The sequence below is a fragment of the Buteo buteo genome, chromosome 6 (genome assembly GCF_964188355.1).
Source record: "Buteo buteo chromosome 6, bButBut1.hap1.1, whole genome shotgun sequence".
In the NCBI taxonomy this organism is placed as follows: Eukaryota; Metazoa; Chordata; class Aves; order Accipitriformes; family Accipitridae; genus Buteo; species Buteo buteo.
Window position 1 is genome coordinate 29,180,304 of NC_134176.1, and position 18,035 is coordinate 29,198,338.

At 39.1% G+C, this 18,035-nt stretch overlaps 1 protein-coding gene across 2 annotated transcripts in view; it reads left to right on the forward strand.

The window, feature by feature from the left end:
- The first annotated feature begins 768 nt into the window (after window positions 1-768).
- SNX6 (sorting nexin 6) overlaps window positions 769-18,035 on the forward strand; it is a 29,210-nt gene continuing 11,943 nt past the window's right edge. Inside the window, exons 1-9 of one of the 2 annotated variants that reach the window (XM_075030300.1) lie at window positions 769-876; window positions 1,033-1,080; window positions 6,785-6,889; window positions 7,727-7,837; window positions 9,409-9,530; window positions 11,520-11,643; window positions 12,942-13,037; window positions 14,327-14,432; window positions 16,887-16,962. In XM_075030300.1, coding sequence (XP_074886401.1) covers window positions 871-876; window positions 1,033-1,080; window positions 6,785-6,889; window positions 7,727-7,837; window positions 9,409-9,530; window positions 11,520-11,643; window positions 12,942-13,037; window positions 14,327-14,432; window positions 16,887-16,962 — 794 coding nt within the window. In that variant the 5' untranslated portion in view covers window positions 769-870. Of the gene's footprint in view, window positions 877-1,029; window positions 1,081-6,784; window positions 6,890-7,726; window positions 7,838-9,408; window positions 9,531-11,519; window positions 11,644-12,941; window positions 13,038-14,326; window positions 14,433-16,886; window positions 16,963-18,035 lie in introns of both variants that reach the window. The other variant, XM_075030299.1, reaches the window with a different exon arrangement.

Genomic DNA, 18,035 nt, shown 5'->3' on the forward strand with positions numbered 1-18,035 from the left:
CCCATAAATCAAAGGTGTATTATAAACCACTTAATTTCTAGCACTGTGTAACTGCGTAGTCCGTTTCACACATAGGCTTGTAAAAAGGCATGTGGTGACAGGCTGGTGCTGTGGAGCCCATCTCTCACAGAAATGACGGAAAGAAGAGCAAGCAGGGCAGCACGAGAGCCATCGGTTATGAAGTAAGGTCAGGGACGGCAGCAGAGCTCTGCCCGTTACGAACATTTCCAGAGGTTTTTGCACACTTGCCCTCAGCGCGCCAAGCATTCGAGTTTCGCACGCGCCAACAAAGCCACCCTCGCTTCTGCACACCGCGCACGGGAACCGTTCACCCTCGGAGCGTGGCGGCTCTTTGACCACCAGGGTCCCGGCGCTCGCCAGACCCACCCGTAAGCCCTAGGCGCGCCGCCGCCGCGCGGGCCAGCGCACACCCACGCAGCAAAGGGGAAAACCGACGCGCCTGCGACACGCGCGGCCACGGCCGCGGCCTCCCCGCCCGGGGGCGGCTCCCCTCGTCTCCCCCCGCCGCGGACAAGCCCCAGCCCGCGGCCACCGGGCCTCGCCGCGGCCGAAGCTCCCGCCCGCCCCTCACAAGCCTCGCGCCCTTCCCTCAACGGCGGCCTCGCGCCCGCTGGCGGGGGAGGGGGCGGGGCGGGGCGGGTTAGGCGCGCGCGGCCCGCGCCCGCCGCTCCCTCGCGAGAGGTGCTGCTCGCCGCCGCCGCTGCCGCCGCTCCCCGCGCCGCGCCCCGCCCCCGCGCTCCGCAGCCCCGCCTCGCCCCGCCCCCGCGCGCCGCAGCCCCGCCTCGCCGCTGGGCTCCGGGCGGGCTGGCGGGGGGAGGGCCGGCGGGCGCTGGAGCGCTGCGAGCAGCCATGATGGTGGGTGTCGGGGCGGCCGCGGTGCCGGGGCGGGGCGGGCGTGTGCGGCCGGGTCGCTAACCTGTGCGCTTTGTCTCCCCCCACCCTCTCTGCTGCCGGCCGTGCCCCTGCGCGTGCCCCCGGCCCGCTCCGCCTCCTCCCCTTCGCCCCCAGCAGGAAGGCTCGGACGACGGCCCAGATTTCCTCTCGGAGGAGGACCGAGGTGTAAGTGCCGCGTGAGGGGAGGCGTTAGGGACCCCGGCGCCTGGGGGCTGGGTGCGGGAGGGCAGGGTCGGCCCCCTGCCCCGGGGGGCCCTCCGGCCGCTGCCTGGCCGGAGCCCGCTGGGCGGTGGGTACCGGGGGAGGGGGGGGGACGCGGGACGCCGGGGGGCGGCAGGCGGCCGGGGGTCCGGGGTGTTCGGCTGCCGGCGTCTGCTAATGAGGAAGGAGCAGAGCCCCCCTCTGTAACGGGTCTCTGCGTGCGCGTGTTTTGCCTTGAATTTTTCATTGTTCTGTCACCCAAGTTTCGGAAGGGCCGCTCTTTCGTGCTGTTGTTGGAATGGCTTGCGAGGGGGCTGTGTGTGCTGCTAGAGGTTGATAGGCTCCTCTGCTCCGATACGCGCCCCCCTCCCCTGCGCACGCCCCCGTTGTGCTGCGGTCCTGACCAGGTTGACCAGCCTGGTGGAGAGCGCCAGGTTCCATCTTTAATCGTGAGCCAGGGCCTAGGTGAAATAGTCCTGCCCTCTCTTCTCTCTTTAGGCCCTAGAGGCTCTCCCATAGATAACAATGGGACGTTTAGGTTGCAGGCGCACGCTGTGTAATAAACTCTTTATTGAAAAGAAGTTCTGTTGGTGGGACAGGATGCTATGATTATGTTTCCTTACTGAGAAAACCTTTTTCTCTGCCCTGCAGTTTCTGGCCTTCCTTTCTCTTCTAGCTGCTGCATCCATCTTTCTTTAACTTGCCTGCCTCACTTGAGCAGCAAATCAGCTAATCTAGTATGTATAACTTATTCAGACCGATTACCCTTATTGGTTAGTACCTTGAGAAAGACTGACTCCGAGCAAGGTAGGAGAGCAGCTTCTGGGTTGCTTAGGTTGCCTTGGCTGATGCTGGTTATTAAAGTGGCTACATCCAGTATATTATTAAAAATACAAAATCTGAAAAACACTGGGTTGGTATACCCTTTTATCATGCATGCCATACTCAAGTGTCAAATATAACATTAAGTACCAAGCGATTTTTGCCTGTATGCAGGTGGTAGGAATTCAGTGCGTTTTATATTCCGGTTTATGACCTGAAATTAAAGAAAGAATTCTAGTATTGTATTAGGCCAATTCTGGCCACTGTAGAGCTTTTCCCTTTAATTATACAGCTACTTTAGTAAGAATACTGGATGAAAAAGAGAGAAGGTGGAAACTGTTGTCCTTTGAGTGTCTTCAGAACAAGGACTGAAGAGCTTGTTAATTATGGAGTCGTATTTTACACAGGTCGTCCCTGGTATGAAGTGCACAGATAACTTGTCTTTATCTGAAGGTGTGGGTAGAATATAACAATGCAAATCTGATCCCGTGTGAAACTTGTTTGTTTGGTTATTAGTTTTCCCTCTAAGGCTACAGGTAGTCAGAGTTCACAGGGTAATTTGAAAGCCTTAAGAAATCTCTTAGCAGTCTTGTTTGTGCTGTTGGACAACTTACATCATCTCAGTTGGCCAAGTGTAGTCTTTTTTTTTTTTTCCCTTCCCCTCCCCCATCTTCATCCAGCACTGAGGAATTAAACCAGAACAGTGTCCTCCTCCTTTCCCTAATTTTTTTAGGTTTCTTATTTTCAGTCACACTGGAGTTTTATTTCTTTCACTGCTGTGTGAATTCCTGGGGTTAAAACACAGGTTATCTGCCTGATTTTGATTGTGATACAGAAAATCTAATCAAAAGCAACACTGGCAGTCTGCTCATGGACAGATTTGCTATGCTTTAATCCTCAAAACCATAACTTTTTTCTTAGTAGCAGTAGGAAAAATAAACAGCTTTTCATAAAGTGTTTTCCTGGTTCTGATTTGTCACCTTCCTCTGTTTGCGATTAAAAAACGAGTAGTAGGTCCAGCCTTTATTTGAAAGCATGGATGGCAACTTCTGGTTAGAGTAATTGAGCTTTTAGTTTTGCAAATCAGTACTCTTTCCTCTGTAGAATTCAGATATAGCTATGACAACTGTACTTCTAACTCTTCAGAGTCATGTTGGTCAGCTGCAGCTGTGTTAAGCTTAACAGGGGGGTGATGGGATGGAAAAGTGGGCTGGAAATTATGTCGATGCCACATAGAACAGTAATTCTCAAACAATTGTGTTATACCATATGGAGCCTTTTCCGGAGAATTGTAAAACAAAGCACTGAGAATCATCTTTGAGGAAGTAGCAGTGGGTGGTCTGTAGAAGGAACTTATTATAAATGGTGTGCATAAAATGAACTTAGGGGAATTGCTTTTCTAAATCTCACTTAGGAAGGTACTATTGAGTTTGCTTGGAGTGACTTGGTTCCTGTTGGGGTTTTTTGTGCTCTCACTAATGTAAACAATACACGCTTTGAAAGGTGGTATAGTATTGCTCTACTAGTATTGTCTTGTGTATTTTATATCTTTATAAAGTTTAGCCGACTTGGCTAATGCTCTTGTCTCCTCATTTAGGGGAAATGAGCTATCCCTTAGAACAGGTCTGCTAGAAACTCAATGCTGTGAAGACACTTTGTAATCTTTTGTTGTAAAAGTATTGTTTGTTTCCCTTGCTCTGTGTATTTATCTGCCTGTAGAACACGCCGAAGAAAGGGTCCTTTTCTCTAACATTTTTGAAAGAGCTTAGAGTATAGAAGTTACTGTTGTTAACTGATGACATTACCCGGCAATGTAAGGTTTGGTTGTTTCCCTTGTCTCTACCAGCTTCCTTCCATTATCATTTGAAGTATAATTGATCCTTGAGCAAGAGCTTAGGTGCTAAATCCTCTACTTGCATTGTGTTCTCTTTTAGTACTGTAACATCACTTAGCCCTGATTTTGGTTTCTGGTATTTTCTAGATCGTTTGAATAAAACAGGGACTTTCTTGGTATAGCACAGGAAACTGTAAAACAGCTAAATTAAATTAGGTTTTGTTTTGCAAGTTGTTTGGTATGGGTGTAGAGCATGTATCTAAGCATAAAATTATTGCGCTATGTGGTATGTGTTAGATTGGGGGGAGGGGGAGCAAGGTACAAAGGGACTGTATCCGACCTCCATTTTTTTCAGAATTTAAGGCACTTACGTTTCAGTTTTCTTCCAGATCAGACTTTTCATCCAAATCAGGTTTTGTAGCTTTTTTTTTTTTTTTTTTCATTTTCTACTCCCTTCATGACTAGAAAACCATCAATTGGTGGTGGTTTTCTTTTGGAAGCAGTGATGAAGAGATTGCTTAAGTTTGTTGTGTGATGTTGTTTGTGAATTAATTCCCAGTAAAGCAACGTGAACCATTGTGTCACATGAATACATTTAAAGTCCTTCAACTTTCTGATTGTCTTTGACACCTTTCATAAATGCTTCATTACCATTGCAGATGAAAATGTTCCCTGTTGGTAGTCAAGCTACACAGCATAATTTAACATATGATTAAACTCTTCAAAACTGTTACAAACTTAACTCAGTATAAATCAAACAAATAGTCTTTTACAGTTGTGTCATGAGTGATGTTGTCACGTTTAGGTAATTCTTAATTTTCTCAGCACAGATAAGCATTTCGTTTCTAAAGTTGTGAATAGTGCATACAGCCAGGGTGTGCTGCACTAGAGACTGCATATGCACTAGTGACAAACTTGGAACAGCTGTTGTACTGAATCTTAGAATTTTGTATTGTACCACTTTTTAAAAAAGGACGGAAAAGAAATATTTTAGTAGCAATTTTTGTGACCTGTGAAAGACTGCAAAAATACCATTTGGATAATCCAGATTATTTGCTGAGATTACTCTGTTTGTTAATGTATTGTGGGGGACTGGAGAAAAACAAACAGTACCCCAGACAGTGTAACCACTAAAAACTTTTTTACAAGCTGAAAAATGTGGTGTCATGACATAAGGCAGACATTGGTATGTCAGATTATATTTTTCTTTCCTAAATTAGATGTTAAGCACATTGGAAACTCAGTAGGAGCTATGAGATTCTGCCTCTGAGAAGTGATCTGCAATGGATTGTTGCATGATAATATGCCTTTGTGTGAGGCAGTGATCCCCAAAACCTTAGGAAAACAAAACAAAAAGCGATGCCTGAATCACATGTGTGAATATGTTACTGTGCAGTGGTTTTAATGATTTCCAACTTTGCTGTAAGGAAAAGCTATTGCTATTTGTGTAATAGCTATTGAACTGTTACATTTTGCTAGCCTAGTAGAATATGTTAGTGTATGATTTTGGTTTACTTTAATACATTATTTCTAAGATGTATTAATGTGGTTGCTGCTACATAAGCAGCAGAATTGTCCATGCATTGAGGTTAAAACTAGAGTGGGAGCTGACCACTGTGGTTTAAGATAAGGATTAAGATAACTGGCAAGAAAACAAGATGTGGCCGTTGACGCTTCTCTCCTAGTGCTGTTCCAGTGCCTTGCAGTGTTACCTTCAAAGTCTGCTCATGTATAACCTTTGTACTGTGTGTTGCTGATACTTAAAAGTATTTTTGTACTTGAGTATGGACTTCAAAATGCAGTCCTGAAAAATTTGGCAGGAAAAAGTCTGTATCTTTGTATGGCAAAGCAGTTTTATACTGTAGAATGTGGTATTTCTAGAAAAAATGCACCATCAAAGAAAACAGCCTCTCAGTAAAAAGTAAGCCTCATGAGTATGACATTGAAATATTTTTTGACAGTGTGATTGGAGAAGATTTCAGAGTTAGCCTTAGTACTTGTAAAAATATTCTGAATGTCTGTTGATCATGATGATGAAATTGTCATGGGACAAATTGCTCTAGAACAACAAGGGTGCAAGGGCGAGGGGACTTGAATTTCCAGTTGGGGTCTAGATGAGGTTAGTTTCATCAAGTACTGTTGAAGCCTTTGGTCCAGTTACTGCCAAACATTGTGGTACTCAGATAATCTTCCAATTTTTCTATATTTGATTGTTGTCTCATTTTTCTTTTCAATGTGACTTTGGAATTATTTTGTGAGAGAGTTCAGGTTTCATGTCTTGTGGAAAAAAAAATGCATATTCCTTGCAATTTTGCCATTTCTTGTGCTGATTTTGAAGAGGTTGAAATCTTGGGTTGGGGTTTTTGTTTTGGTCTGGTTTGGGGTTTTTTTTTTCCAGAAAAAAATATTTCCAAGGAGACAGCTCTGTGAAGTTCAGGAGATTTTTTTGGTTTTTTTGGCTTTTTCAGTATATCATGGGAAATGTTAAACAAAAGAATAGTGTAAGACAATGTGAGAAAACCAGGTTTTTAATAGTTCTTGCTTCTTTGAAGTATAAGTCTGCTTTTCTCCTTAAAAGTACCTTTTCAACTCTTAGTACCTCTATAATTACCTTTACAAGTACATTTACTTACAGCAGGTTGTCAGTTTGGGGGAGCGGGTGAAATGAAGAGAAAGACCTACCGAACTTGCTGCTGTCTGTAAATGTACTTTGTCTTGCCCATCTCAATTACTAGCAAGTTAACAATACACAGAAATGAAAATAGTGCACTAACAAGCAGTATGGTAAAGGAAATTATTTGTATGGTCATGTGTGCCATAAGGAGTACGACTGGAATTTCTTTTGCCACTGGAAATAATCTTTTAATGTTGGGGTTTTTAATAATCTATCTTCAGTCTTTTAAGGATATTGAGAATTGCAGGATCAGGGTTCTTCTCAAGGGAAGAATAAGGAAATATATTAACTTTTTTTTTTTTTTTAAATTTAAGCTAAATAGATTTTTCTTTGTTTAGCTTAGAGCAATAAATGTAGATCTCCAGACTGATGCTGCTCTGCAAGTGGATATCTCAGATGCACTCAGTGAGAGGGACAAAGTGAAATTCACTGTCCATACAAAGGTAAAAGCCTGGGTTTGTACACTGAACATATTCTTAACTATATAGAAAAGAAAGTTTGCTTAAACTGTTTATTGAAACGAGTGTAACACAATCCAAAGGAAATAAGAAAGTAGTGGTATCTCATGTTTAAGAGACTGTGTAGCTGCAGTGCTTAGAAGATGGCTAAAAAGTTAAGAGGTTAAAAAACTGTTTAGAAAAAACTGACGTTCAGTTTTTTTGTACTGTTGTGTTGTCATGCCATTCCCATGCTTATTAATTGGCCTATTTGCAGGTAGAATCTTTAATATACCTCAGTATTCTTCAGTATATTTTGTATTATATTAGTCATGGTTTTAGATTCTAAAAATGTATTTCATAATGGAGTTACATGCAAGAATAATTTTTAGGTACTGGTTGTTTATGGCTTTTCTTGTTTTTTTTAGATTTGAGTGTTTATAGATCTCCGAATCGTAGAATAGTTGAGGTTGAATAAAATTTCTGGAGATAATTTAGCCCCATCTCCTCCCTCACTCCCACCATTAAATCAGGGTGAACCAGAGCACATTGCTCAGGACTTGTCCCTTTGGGTTTTGAATATCTCCAAGGGCGGAGACTTCACAGCCTCTTTGGGCAACCCATTCCAATTGATTGATGCACTAATTAAGACAGGGGTAACTATTGCTGTGCAAACTTCTTTTTGGTCAAATCCTCACTTGGATGATTGGATTATTTTTACAGGGATGTTTTTGTTGTTACTTCAAGGTGTTTTTCATATAGTAAAGAAAACGTTGTGGGTTTCTTTGTTCTGTTTTGTTTGTTTGTTTTTTCCCATAATTCTTCCTCCTTTTCCCCTTCTAGAGTTCCTTACCGAATTTCAAACAAAATGAATTTTCTGTTGTCCGGCAACATGAAGAGTTTATTTGGCTTCATGATTCTTTTGTTGAGAATGAGGACTATGCTGGCTATATTGTAAGTATTAACAGTTTTTTTTGTTTATGTGCACTGTTTTCTGTGGGCTGTATCAAAAGTACTTGTGACTGCTTTTAAATGCAATGGAAATAGCAGATGTTCATTCCTTCTAAAATCAAATCAGATGCTCTAATACTTAATTTTATGCAATTACACCAAATTAATGGTTGAAGCAAGCTTGCAGGAAAGTAACTGTAGTTGCTGTACTTTCTTGCCTTTCACTCCTAAGGAGTGAGTAGTTTAAACTGTATCCAAGTGTATTTTTAGTCCACTGTGTTAAAAGTGTGGGAGATAGGTGAACTGTATAACTTGGTGGTATTGTTTTTACAAGCTTATGTTTAACTTAGTTACAAGTTTCACGTTGCCTTTGTTTTAGCTGGAATGGCAGAGTGCAGTAACTGAGCTCTAGTAGTTAGACTTTTCCAGTTTTCATTGTGAAGATCAGAATAATTTTACCGTAAATCAGTTGGAGGGGACACCACCCCCCACCCCCCCAAATACCACCTAGAACTACAGAGAACCTTAATACACAACAACTTGTGTTTTGAAGTTCATTTCAGGCCTCCGGGGAACAGAGGTCCCAAAATAGTCACCTTGCAATACTGCCTATTAAAAATGGGTGCTGCTGTTCATACTTTAATTACAAATAGGAATATTTGTCATCTTGGTGTGAAAGTTAGGTATTCATTTTGTGTTTTGGGTGTGTGTGTACTGGTTTAGAAGGTAAACGTATATTTCTAATTGACTATTATAATGATGAATATAATCTGTGATGTATCATACCATTCTTGAGCTAGTCTTTTTTAGTGAGAAAAACTATTTGAAGTGACTAGACCTTCCGTGTGGTAATAACTAGTTTCAGACAGTTGACTGCGTAGATGCTGGATTTTTCTTTTTTGTAGCGCATCAATGGGCAAATATCGGTGAACTAAAATTTAAGCATAGTTTAGCTTTGTTCTGTGTCCATTTACTGATAGCAATTCAGGATTAGTTTGACTGTGCTGTTTTGTCTTCCAACGTTAATACACTATATTACAAGATTAACCTAGAGACTTGTTTACTGTGTGCTTTGTTATTTCAACAGATGTATCTTTAATGTCAACAGTGCTGTAAGAAAAAACTAGTGCCTGCAAACAATATGGAATGGTTTTTTTAGTTTAAAGTTTTGGGGATTTATAAATGGATGGTGAGAAAACCATTGTGGAATTCTTTTTTTTCTTTAAACAAGAAATAATCCTTATCGAATAAGTTAAAACAAAACTAATTATAAAATAATGATTTCACGTTTTGATTCATTGTCATGGGAAAGCTAGGTATTATTTGGTTTCTGTTGTAATTAAACTACTGAAGCCATTAGTTAATATTTTGGTAATCTTCAAGGACACTTGGCCAAAATTGGTACAGTAATGCAGCATGTCTAACTCATGAATGAGAGACTTTATCCATAAATGCTGTAATGAATGATGAAAGAGAGCCATATATTAAAAAGCTGCAGGCAATCTACAGTTCCTGTACTGAACGGATGTTGTTTGAGAAGATGAGCAATTAAAAAAAATTTGATTCAATTCCAGATTCCACCGGCACCACCCAGGCCTGACTTTGATGCCTCAAGGGAGAAATTGCAGAAACTTGGAGAAGGGGAAGGATCAATGACTAAAGAAGAATTCACCAAAATGAAACAAGAACTGGAGGCGTATGTAGACTTGATTACTATTTTTGTTTTTATATCCCTCAACTTTTAATGCTGTTTGCTGTCCCATGTTTCTGATTTAGCTGTAATGGTTCTCTGTGAGATACAGGCTTGAGAATCCAGTTGCTACATAACCAGGGTTATCTTAGTGATCATGATCAGAGCCATTAGGAAAATTGTAGAAATAATTTCATGGAAGATTTTCTGAAACAGGAACCCCATCCTCCCAGCTTGTTCCTGAGCATTCTTTTATAAGGAAAAAAACGAGTTACATCCTTTTCTTCACAGAACACCTACAAAGGGAGGAGGTAATCTCCATCTTTTTTAGTTTTGGTGTTCCACATTTTATAAGCATAATGAGACTTCAGGGTTTATACATGTAGTGATTGAACTAGGGTTTTTTGCATGTGGTTGGTACTGTAAACATAGATGCCAACCTTCTGTTCCTCAGGAAATATGGAGATTACTAGAAGATACTTTTTTCATTGACACTCCCCCTCCCTTTTTTTTTTTTTTTTGCACAAGGAGAATATACTTCCTGAAAATAGTATTTTCCCTTACTGTGAATTTAATGTGTATTGAAATATCTGCTCTAAGGCTTTTTGTTCCATATTGAGTTACACAGTGAAGTTTCTCCTTGCTTCATCCCCTTTCCTTATCATGCATTCACTTCTTTGATCTTTTTCCTGTCATTGGTTTCAGTTTTCAAGTGTATATTTACACTGCTTCTAGACTGCTTCTATGAAGAGCTCTGAATTGGCAAGAAAAGTACACTGAACTCTTAGAACTGCTGCTTTCTCTCCGAACTCCAGCTGCTGTGAGCAAACATCTTAAAAAGCTCTGTATTGGTGTTACGTACAATATAATTTATAGCAGAGTAGATATACACTTCATATGCAGAAAACTGAAAATTAGCAAAACACTATAAATTTTAAAGAATCTGTGGTTTTCCAGCGGCCCTGATCATGATTCTCTTGTGGTCTGGTTAGGGGTTGGATAACACAGAAAACTTTGGGTTTCTTCTACTGCCACCTCCATCCTCTGCATCCTCCTTTTTTGTCTTCACTGAATGACTACTACTCTCACTGAGATCAAACATCTCCCAACACTGGCCCTGCTGGTTTGCTGGTATGTAAATCTTAACCTCCTTGCACATAGTGGAAGCAAAAGTGTTGATTATCATTTCACCATTTGACCTCGGAATGGGGAAAAGAGCGCCTTCCTCATTTCTGGACAAGTTACATCTTACTCATTGGATTTTCAAAGCAAAATGAATTCTAGCAAACTTGTATTGATAAGAATGCTTTCCTCTTAATTAAATCACAAATGAGTAATTGCTTTAAAGTTGAGTTGGCTGAACTGGGCAACTATGTGATTGTCATGGTTAAACGTGATTTTTTTTTTTGGTTGTACCTACCAAATGCAGCACTTAATTCCACTTCTAGAACCACTATGAAGCAAGATATCCACGTAAGCTTCAGCCCAAAAAGCCTAGGTGATTTAACATGGAATAAAAGACTACTATCTGAACAGCTAACAAAACTACATGAATATTTAAATAAGTAAGGAGGGTGCAAATAGGCAAGGGGATGGAGATGGGGAGGAAGGAATTTGCACATCAGCTACATAGTGCCTAGTGATTGTAGTCTGTACCTCAATATCTTGATTTTTGGGGAGTCGGGCAAAGGACAATTAAATGAGGTTACACTTTCAGCAAACCAGTCTGTGTTAGCTAGCATTAAAAATTAGAATGTATTTGTTGAATCTTTGTTAAAAGTCTCTCTTTAATGTGTTAGGGCTTTGAATTTCCCCCTAGTATTACCGTCGTACTATTTACTTATGTATATATCAAATATTGGAGTGATAACCTCTACTATATCAGCTTATAATTTTGTATCCTGACTGAGGATGTCTTAAAGCTGCTCCTAGGCTTATCTCAAGCTTAATTGCTTCATGTGAATTTCTTATGTCTGTCTTGTTTCTTGTTTTCAGTGAATATTTGGCAATATTCAAGAAGACAGTTGCAATGCATGAAGTGTTTTTGTGTCGCGTGGCAGCACATCCTATTTTGAGAAAGGATTTAAATTTCCATGTATTCTTGGAATATAATCAGGATGTGAGTATTGAAAACTGAATTGCTGGCAGTAGAAATCAAGATGTACTTTTATGGTAGGATGGAAAACTGATTAAGGGGGCTTTACCTCCTGGAGCAAATTGCATCAATTCCTTCATACCAGACATATTTGTATTGTAAAAGTTAGAAATTCATTTAGTCTGTAGGAGTTCATTTTTCCTGCCACCTGGGGAACCAAATGCCCTATATGCTCTAGCCTCAGCATCAAAAATATTAATGGGAATCCAGTATGTTTTGGATTAAAAAGGTTAGCTTTTGGTGCTGATTTCACATGATGTTATACTTGTCCACTCTTTGACTGAATTTTTTTTTTTTTTTTTTTTTTATGGGGAAGGATGATGCAACAAAGACAATGCTAATTTTTAGCATTTGGAACTGTGGATTAAATTCTGTTGCTAACAAAACTAGAGAGGATTTCTAATGAAATGTTCTGATAAGTAAAGCCTTTTTGTTAACAATGTAGGTGAAAATTTGGTTAATTTTTTTTCTAGATATTGGACTAGTATGGCTACATGTTACATACTGAGTTGCTATCTAATTTTGAGTTAAAGGAGAGGACTTTCTGGATTCATAACAACTCTTTAGTGTTGCAGTTAGTGGTTGCTCATATTCTGCAAACAGTTTTTAGTTGCTTTTTAAAATTGCAGAAATCAGCATTGAATGTTGAAGAAATCATTACAAAGATTGGCTCAACTGAGTACATGCTTAACTTCAAAATATGTTACAGAGGATCCTCTTGTTGCTTCCTGCAGAAGTGCTTACTGGTTCAGGAACTCAGTTTACCTAAACTGGGCAAATTTAAATGGACAGGAAGAGCATGAGGAGCCTGAAACCAACATTATCCTCTGTGCAGTGAGGGGTAAATGCTTCTGTAGTTTCTGAAAGTCAAAGATCTGCCATTCTACACTTAAAAGAGCAAAACCTGATTATGCTAGGTTAACTCAACAGCCATACTGTGTGTGATAAATACTGTATTACTGATAACTAAATGTATAACACCTTATACATTTGGTATTATCTGTAGGTGTTAAAATGTTGCTGATCCCCCCCCCCTCCCCCCCCGGAATAGTATCTTAGGTGATAAAGTACAGTCTAGTAAATTCTGTCATTATGGGTGCATGGTGCCCTGTTCCCATTAATGCAGAGTATAAGACTAAGCAGAGAGCAGGAAAACTGATTTAGGAGTAGCAAGTTGTGGTATGTAGTTCTATTTTTTTTTTTTAAAGCTTTTATTGCCTCCAGAAGATGAACTAACTTCATAAATGAATTTGTTTTTTCAGTTGAGTGTTCGTGGGAAAAATAAGAAAGAGAAACTCGAAGACTTCTTTAAAAATATGGTTAAATCAGCAGATGGTGTCATTGTTTCAGGAGTAAAGGTGATTACTGCTTAATATATCAAGAATTAAAATGTATTAGCATTGTTTTCCCCTTTTTTTAATGAAGCGGGGATTTTTGTAGCGATATGTAACTTAAGAATTAGAGGCAGAGCATGGAAAGGAACCTGCCGCCCTGGATGCGTGATAACTGAGAGCTATCTGATTGCTTCTGTGAAAGAGGGCTTTCACTACTCTTTCCCGTGTTTTATGAAATTAAGCTTTTTTTTTTTTTTTTTTAATCCATAGATTATTGATAATCTGTTTTTTGTTCTGGCTTGCCATTTTATATAGTGGGAAGGTGCACTAGCGTTGGCAACTGCTGCAGCTTAGAAGTTACTAACACAGTGTGAATTTTATCACCCTTGTAACATCCTTCTACTGTTTCAAAGCTAAGACCAGCAGTAGAGGTGATACTATTTTTCCCAGTATATGCAAGAATGTAACTGAGACAAAAAAAAAAGAATTTTAATGAAAATTCAATTTCATTTCAACTTTTCTAAAAGTTGAAAGGTTGGTTTTATAACAAGCATGAATTCTGCAGAAGATGATTTTGATCTCCTTTCTTTCTAATAGTAACTTTCCATTTGCAAACAAATTAGAGGAGCTAAAGTTCCTAGTTATAATATCTTGAGTTTTGGAACTGCTGGAAAGTGGATATAACCATGGATTAATTATGACTTGGAGAAAAATATAAAGTCCAAATAACCAGCAGTTTTCATAAGCACATTGTTCAAAGCCCATGTTGTAGGCTATTCTATGGTACTGAGGATCTGTGGTATTTTAGAGTTTTTTTTTAAATAAATATAAACCAACTATCTCAAATTGTAATACAGGAAAATATTAGTTTACCTGCATTTACCAACTTGAAAGAAATCTGTCATCAATATCAGCGTTCCTGAGCTAGGAGTTCATATCGTCTCTGCTGTGACCATAGCATCTTGTGCAACTGGGTGGCTTTTTTCCCCTTTCCCCTTTTTCTAGGTAGATGTCCTTTTATTAAGTACTTGACATTTATTCTATTTTTGTGTCACCAAAGTGGTAGTTAGTAGTGAAATTATTTCCTTCACTTCAAGTTTGTTATCCAGAACTTTAAGATGCTTGTTATGAATTCTTAATAATCATGATAAAATAAGTGAAGAAGAAATCGATTTACATAAGTGGTGTTTTAGACAATAAAAATAGATTGCATTTCATGTCACTGCAACAGCAATATATGCAAATTTACTCTGCAATTGCTCTGTACAGAGTGAGTGAAATCCTGTTTTTTAAATTGTTCTTATGTTTTGTAGGATGTGGATGACTTCTTTGAACATGAAAGAACATTCCTTGTAGAATATCACAACCGAGTCAAAGATGCCTCTGCCAAATCTGATAAAATGACAAGATCGCATAAAAGTGAGTTCTTTTTCCGGGGTAAAAATAGTACTAATTAAAGTGTACAGAAGTGGTTCATGAGGAACAGTAATTTTTAGTTCTCTCTTTGCACGTGAAAAGTGAGTTAATTTCTCCCAGTGTAGTCTTCGGATAGTCTAAAGGAGTTTAATTTGACTTTCAAAGTGTAGCCTTTGCTGTAGTAGACTGGATGGAGTAAGAACAGCCTGATGCGACACTGAAGATATCTTGATTCTTCATGCTATCCCTTTGAAGAGAAACACACTCTATGTAATAATATTTTTTTGAAGTCTGATTCTTAATCTTGAAAGTGTAAAGGTGGGTGATATAGCATTATATGTGATTTTACTCCTAATGAAGTTGCTCTTGATTGGATGAGCTTGCGTTCATCCGAGTGCAATTTCTTGGCACACTAGGCATTGCATTACCTTGCTGAGCAGCAAACTCCTATTCGTGCCATTAGTTCTAGACTGGGAAGTCAGGTTTCCATTTTTCAGCCTTTTAGAATGGAGGTTGGAATGTGTACATTCAGTAGCTTGGTTTGCACGACCCCTTTTCTTACTGAAGTGAGATTTTTCCACTTAGTTATTAATTTCTCTTTCTGAGCTGAGTGCTAGCTAATGTGATTTCTGGAAGTTCTAGATAGTCATCTCAAGTGCAGTGCATTTATTTGGGAAAATGGAAGATCTTTGGTTTAGAACTACTGTGTTTGGTTTAGGATTACTGTGTTTTGAGAAGCTCAGAAAAAGGTTGACCTTTATTGCCCTTGATTTTAAGTTTTTGTGTCTGGATAAATCAAAATTGAACTACTAGATTCTCTCTGCTTTCTTGAAGTTTGTGTCTGATTTGCAGATTCTGTCTTCACTATCTACAGTAATATAGTTCACAAAAAAACCAGGCCACAAACCTTTTCTGAATCTCTATTGGTAAGGACTCTAAAGTGGATATTGAATGAGACATTAAACCAAGAATTTACTGAGCTCTTTAGATGCTTCTCTTGCTATTGTATGAAGACCAAGTCTTTTGCAGCTTTAGTATCTATGCTAGGAGATGGGGAGAGTCAGTTATGGCTTAATGAAGTACTAAGGGACCCTGTGTCTTCATTCAGTTCCCACTGGAAGTGGTTTCTGGTGTTTTGTTTGCTTTCTTAAAATGAAAACTGAACTTCATTCATGGTAGTTAGGTGCCAAACTTTAGGTAGTGAGAGAGCCTTTCACATTGGTTGTAGAACTAGGAAAATTTTTAGAAATGAGGTTGTAGACGATCTGATGGGAAGGATTGATTAAACTTGTGACAAAGCTTCACTGGTTTTCAGACTCAAATCACCTAGGATGTTTATTGACAACTTTTATCAACCTGAGAATTGGGACAAATGGCATCTTTCGAAATTCTGGCTAGAGAAGCAGAGCAATGACCTGGGAAGCCTGTTTTGGAAATGGGCAATCTGTAGTTTATTGATAACTTATCAACGAAGAGCTGCAGGGCTTGCAGAGATACTGACTTCCTATTTCCAGCAGAAAATCTATTTTTACGTTTAAATGGGAGGGATAGAAAGGGAGGTTAATGGCTTCCTAATAACACTCTTCGCTGTAACCAGCTGCACTGATTCCCTTGGGATGTATGGAGTAATAAATTGGGTGGAAGGTGACCCACTCAATTTGCTAAAACAAGGTTGTGTTATTTAAAAAAAAAAATCTGTTTAAAGACATATAAACTTCAAAAATAACAAGCAAATATATTTTCCTGTTCATTGCTTGGATCTGTTAGTGTTTTCATCATCCATTGAGTTTATACTAAAAGCTCTTTAAAAAAGCCGTCTGTGCAAAGATTTTATTTTTGATTACTGCATAGCAATACCTCACTAGTCAAATTACACAGCCTTCTTTACAAACCCTGCTCTAATTTCATTCTTTACAATGCTTTAACACTAATGCTACTTCAACCAGTGACCACTTGATGAGATAAGGGTTTCCTGAAAATTAGGCATGTGCTAGAAAAAGTGTTGTGCGTATAGCGCCGTATTTTGGTAGTTTGCAGTTTTTATTGAATTTACTGCTCTCAAGCACACAGACTTATTCTTTGTTATTGTTAGCCTGTGTTTTTTTTCAAATAGCTTTAGGCATTAGATTCAGATTTAAATTCAGACTTTAGCCATTGAGTTTGTACATCTTCCACCAAATAAAGCCTAACAAAGTTGCACAATAAATTTACCCATCAGGTACTAATTGTATTAAGTATTCCTAGATAAATTACAGACTTCACGATTTGGTGATAGCACAGTGTTTATTGTGTGAAGTTATCCTTCATAAGTGACATGATTGAAATTTTATTTCTGCTTTTGTGTTAAAGCATGTTCCTTTTAGAAACCCACCTACTCTTGAAGAAAGAGAGAAATTTCAAAATTCTCAGAAAGAAGAGGAATGAAATAGTAAAACAAGTGCTTGTTTGTTTTTCTAGATGTGGCGGATGACTATAATAGAATTGGTTCTTCATTATATGCATTAGGAACGCAGGACTCCACAGATATATGCAAGTAAGATATTGTTAATAACCTGTGGGGGAATTTGCTAAGTAGCAGTCTTAATGGTGACCTGCTGAGATAGGTAGATGTCTTGTTATGAGAAACAGAATTTATTATAGTTATGTCACTTCAAGGGATTTTGTTCTCTAGTATTTCATTTCTGTAACAGGCTGCTTTAATATTTTTGCTTTAATATTTGTCTGGAGAAAAAAAAAAGCTGTTTTCTGCAGTTTGTAGAAAATTACGCAAATGAAATGGAAAAGTCCTCATAGAAAAAGAAAAAACCCTAACTCTTTCACCAGGTTGTTTTTTTTTTTAAAGTGTTTTAAGTGCTTTGACGTGCAGCGAGAACACGTCTCAGTCTGAGTATAGTGATTTTTGTGGGTGCTCCCTGTACCAACATCTTGAAAATGTTCTGTTGTTCTGGCAATTTTATTGCCTTTAGGAAGAGAAAGGAATCTACAGAGATCCCTAAAACTTTGAAAATAGAAGAGGGTCTCTACATACAGATGTTTGTCCTTTAATCTTTAAGTGATTTGCTTGAATCTGAAGTTTGGTGTATCTGAAAGTAAAAGTTAACTAGCTTAAAGATGTTGATGCTTGTGAACATGCACATGTTAGTGTGACAACAGGTAGGAGATGAGTATGAAAGTTAACTTATTTTTATTAATTTACCTGAATTATAGTGATATACTTCCAAATGTGGTGATAGCTTACATATCCATTACTTTGATTATAGTATTGAGATTTGATGTAGCCTGTTGGGGTCTGTCAGGAATCGCATCTGTCTTCTGTCAAAATAGTATGATTTGACTGTAATTCAGTCTGCTGTTACACTGAACCCTTGTATTGTCTCCTGTGACGAAGATGTGCCACGTTGTTGCTTAGCCTCCCTGAATTCCAAGTAGGGCATGCATCATGTTTATTGTCTGAAGAAAAGTACATTCAAATTTGAGTGAAGGACACTTGATAATAGTGTAGGACCGTTAACCAGGGTGGTGATGCTTAGGATTTAATTCACAGAAGCATAAAGAATCCCTGAGGAGCTGTGCAATTAGTCTTTAGTGAATAAACATCCATCCGTT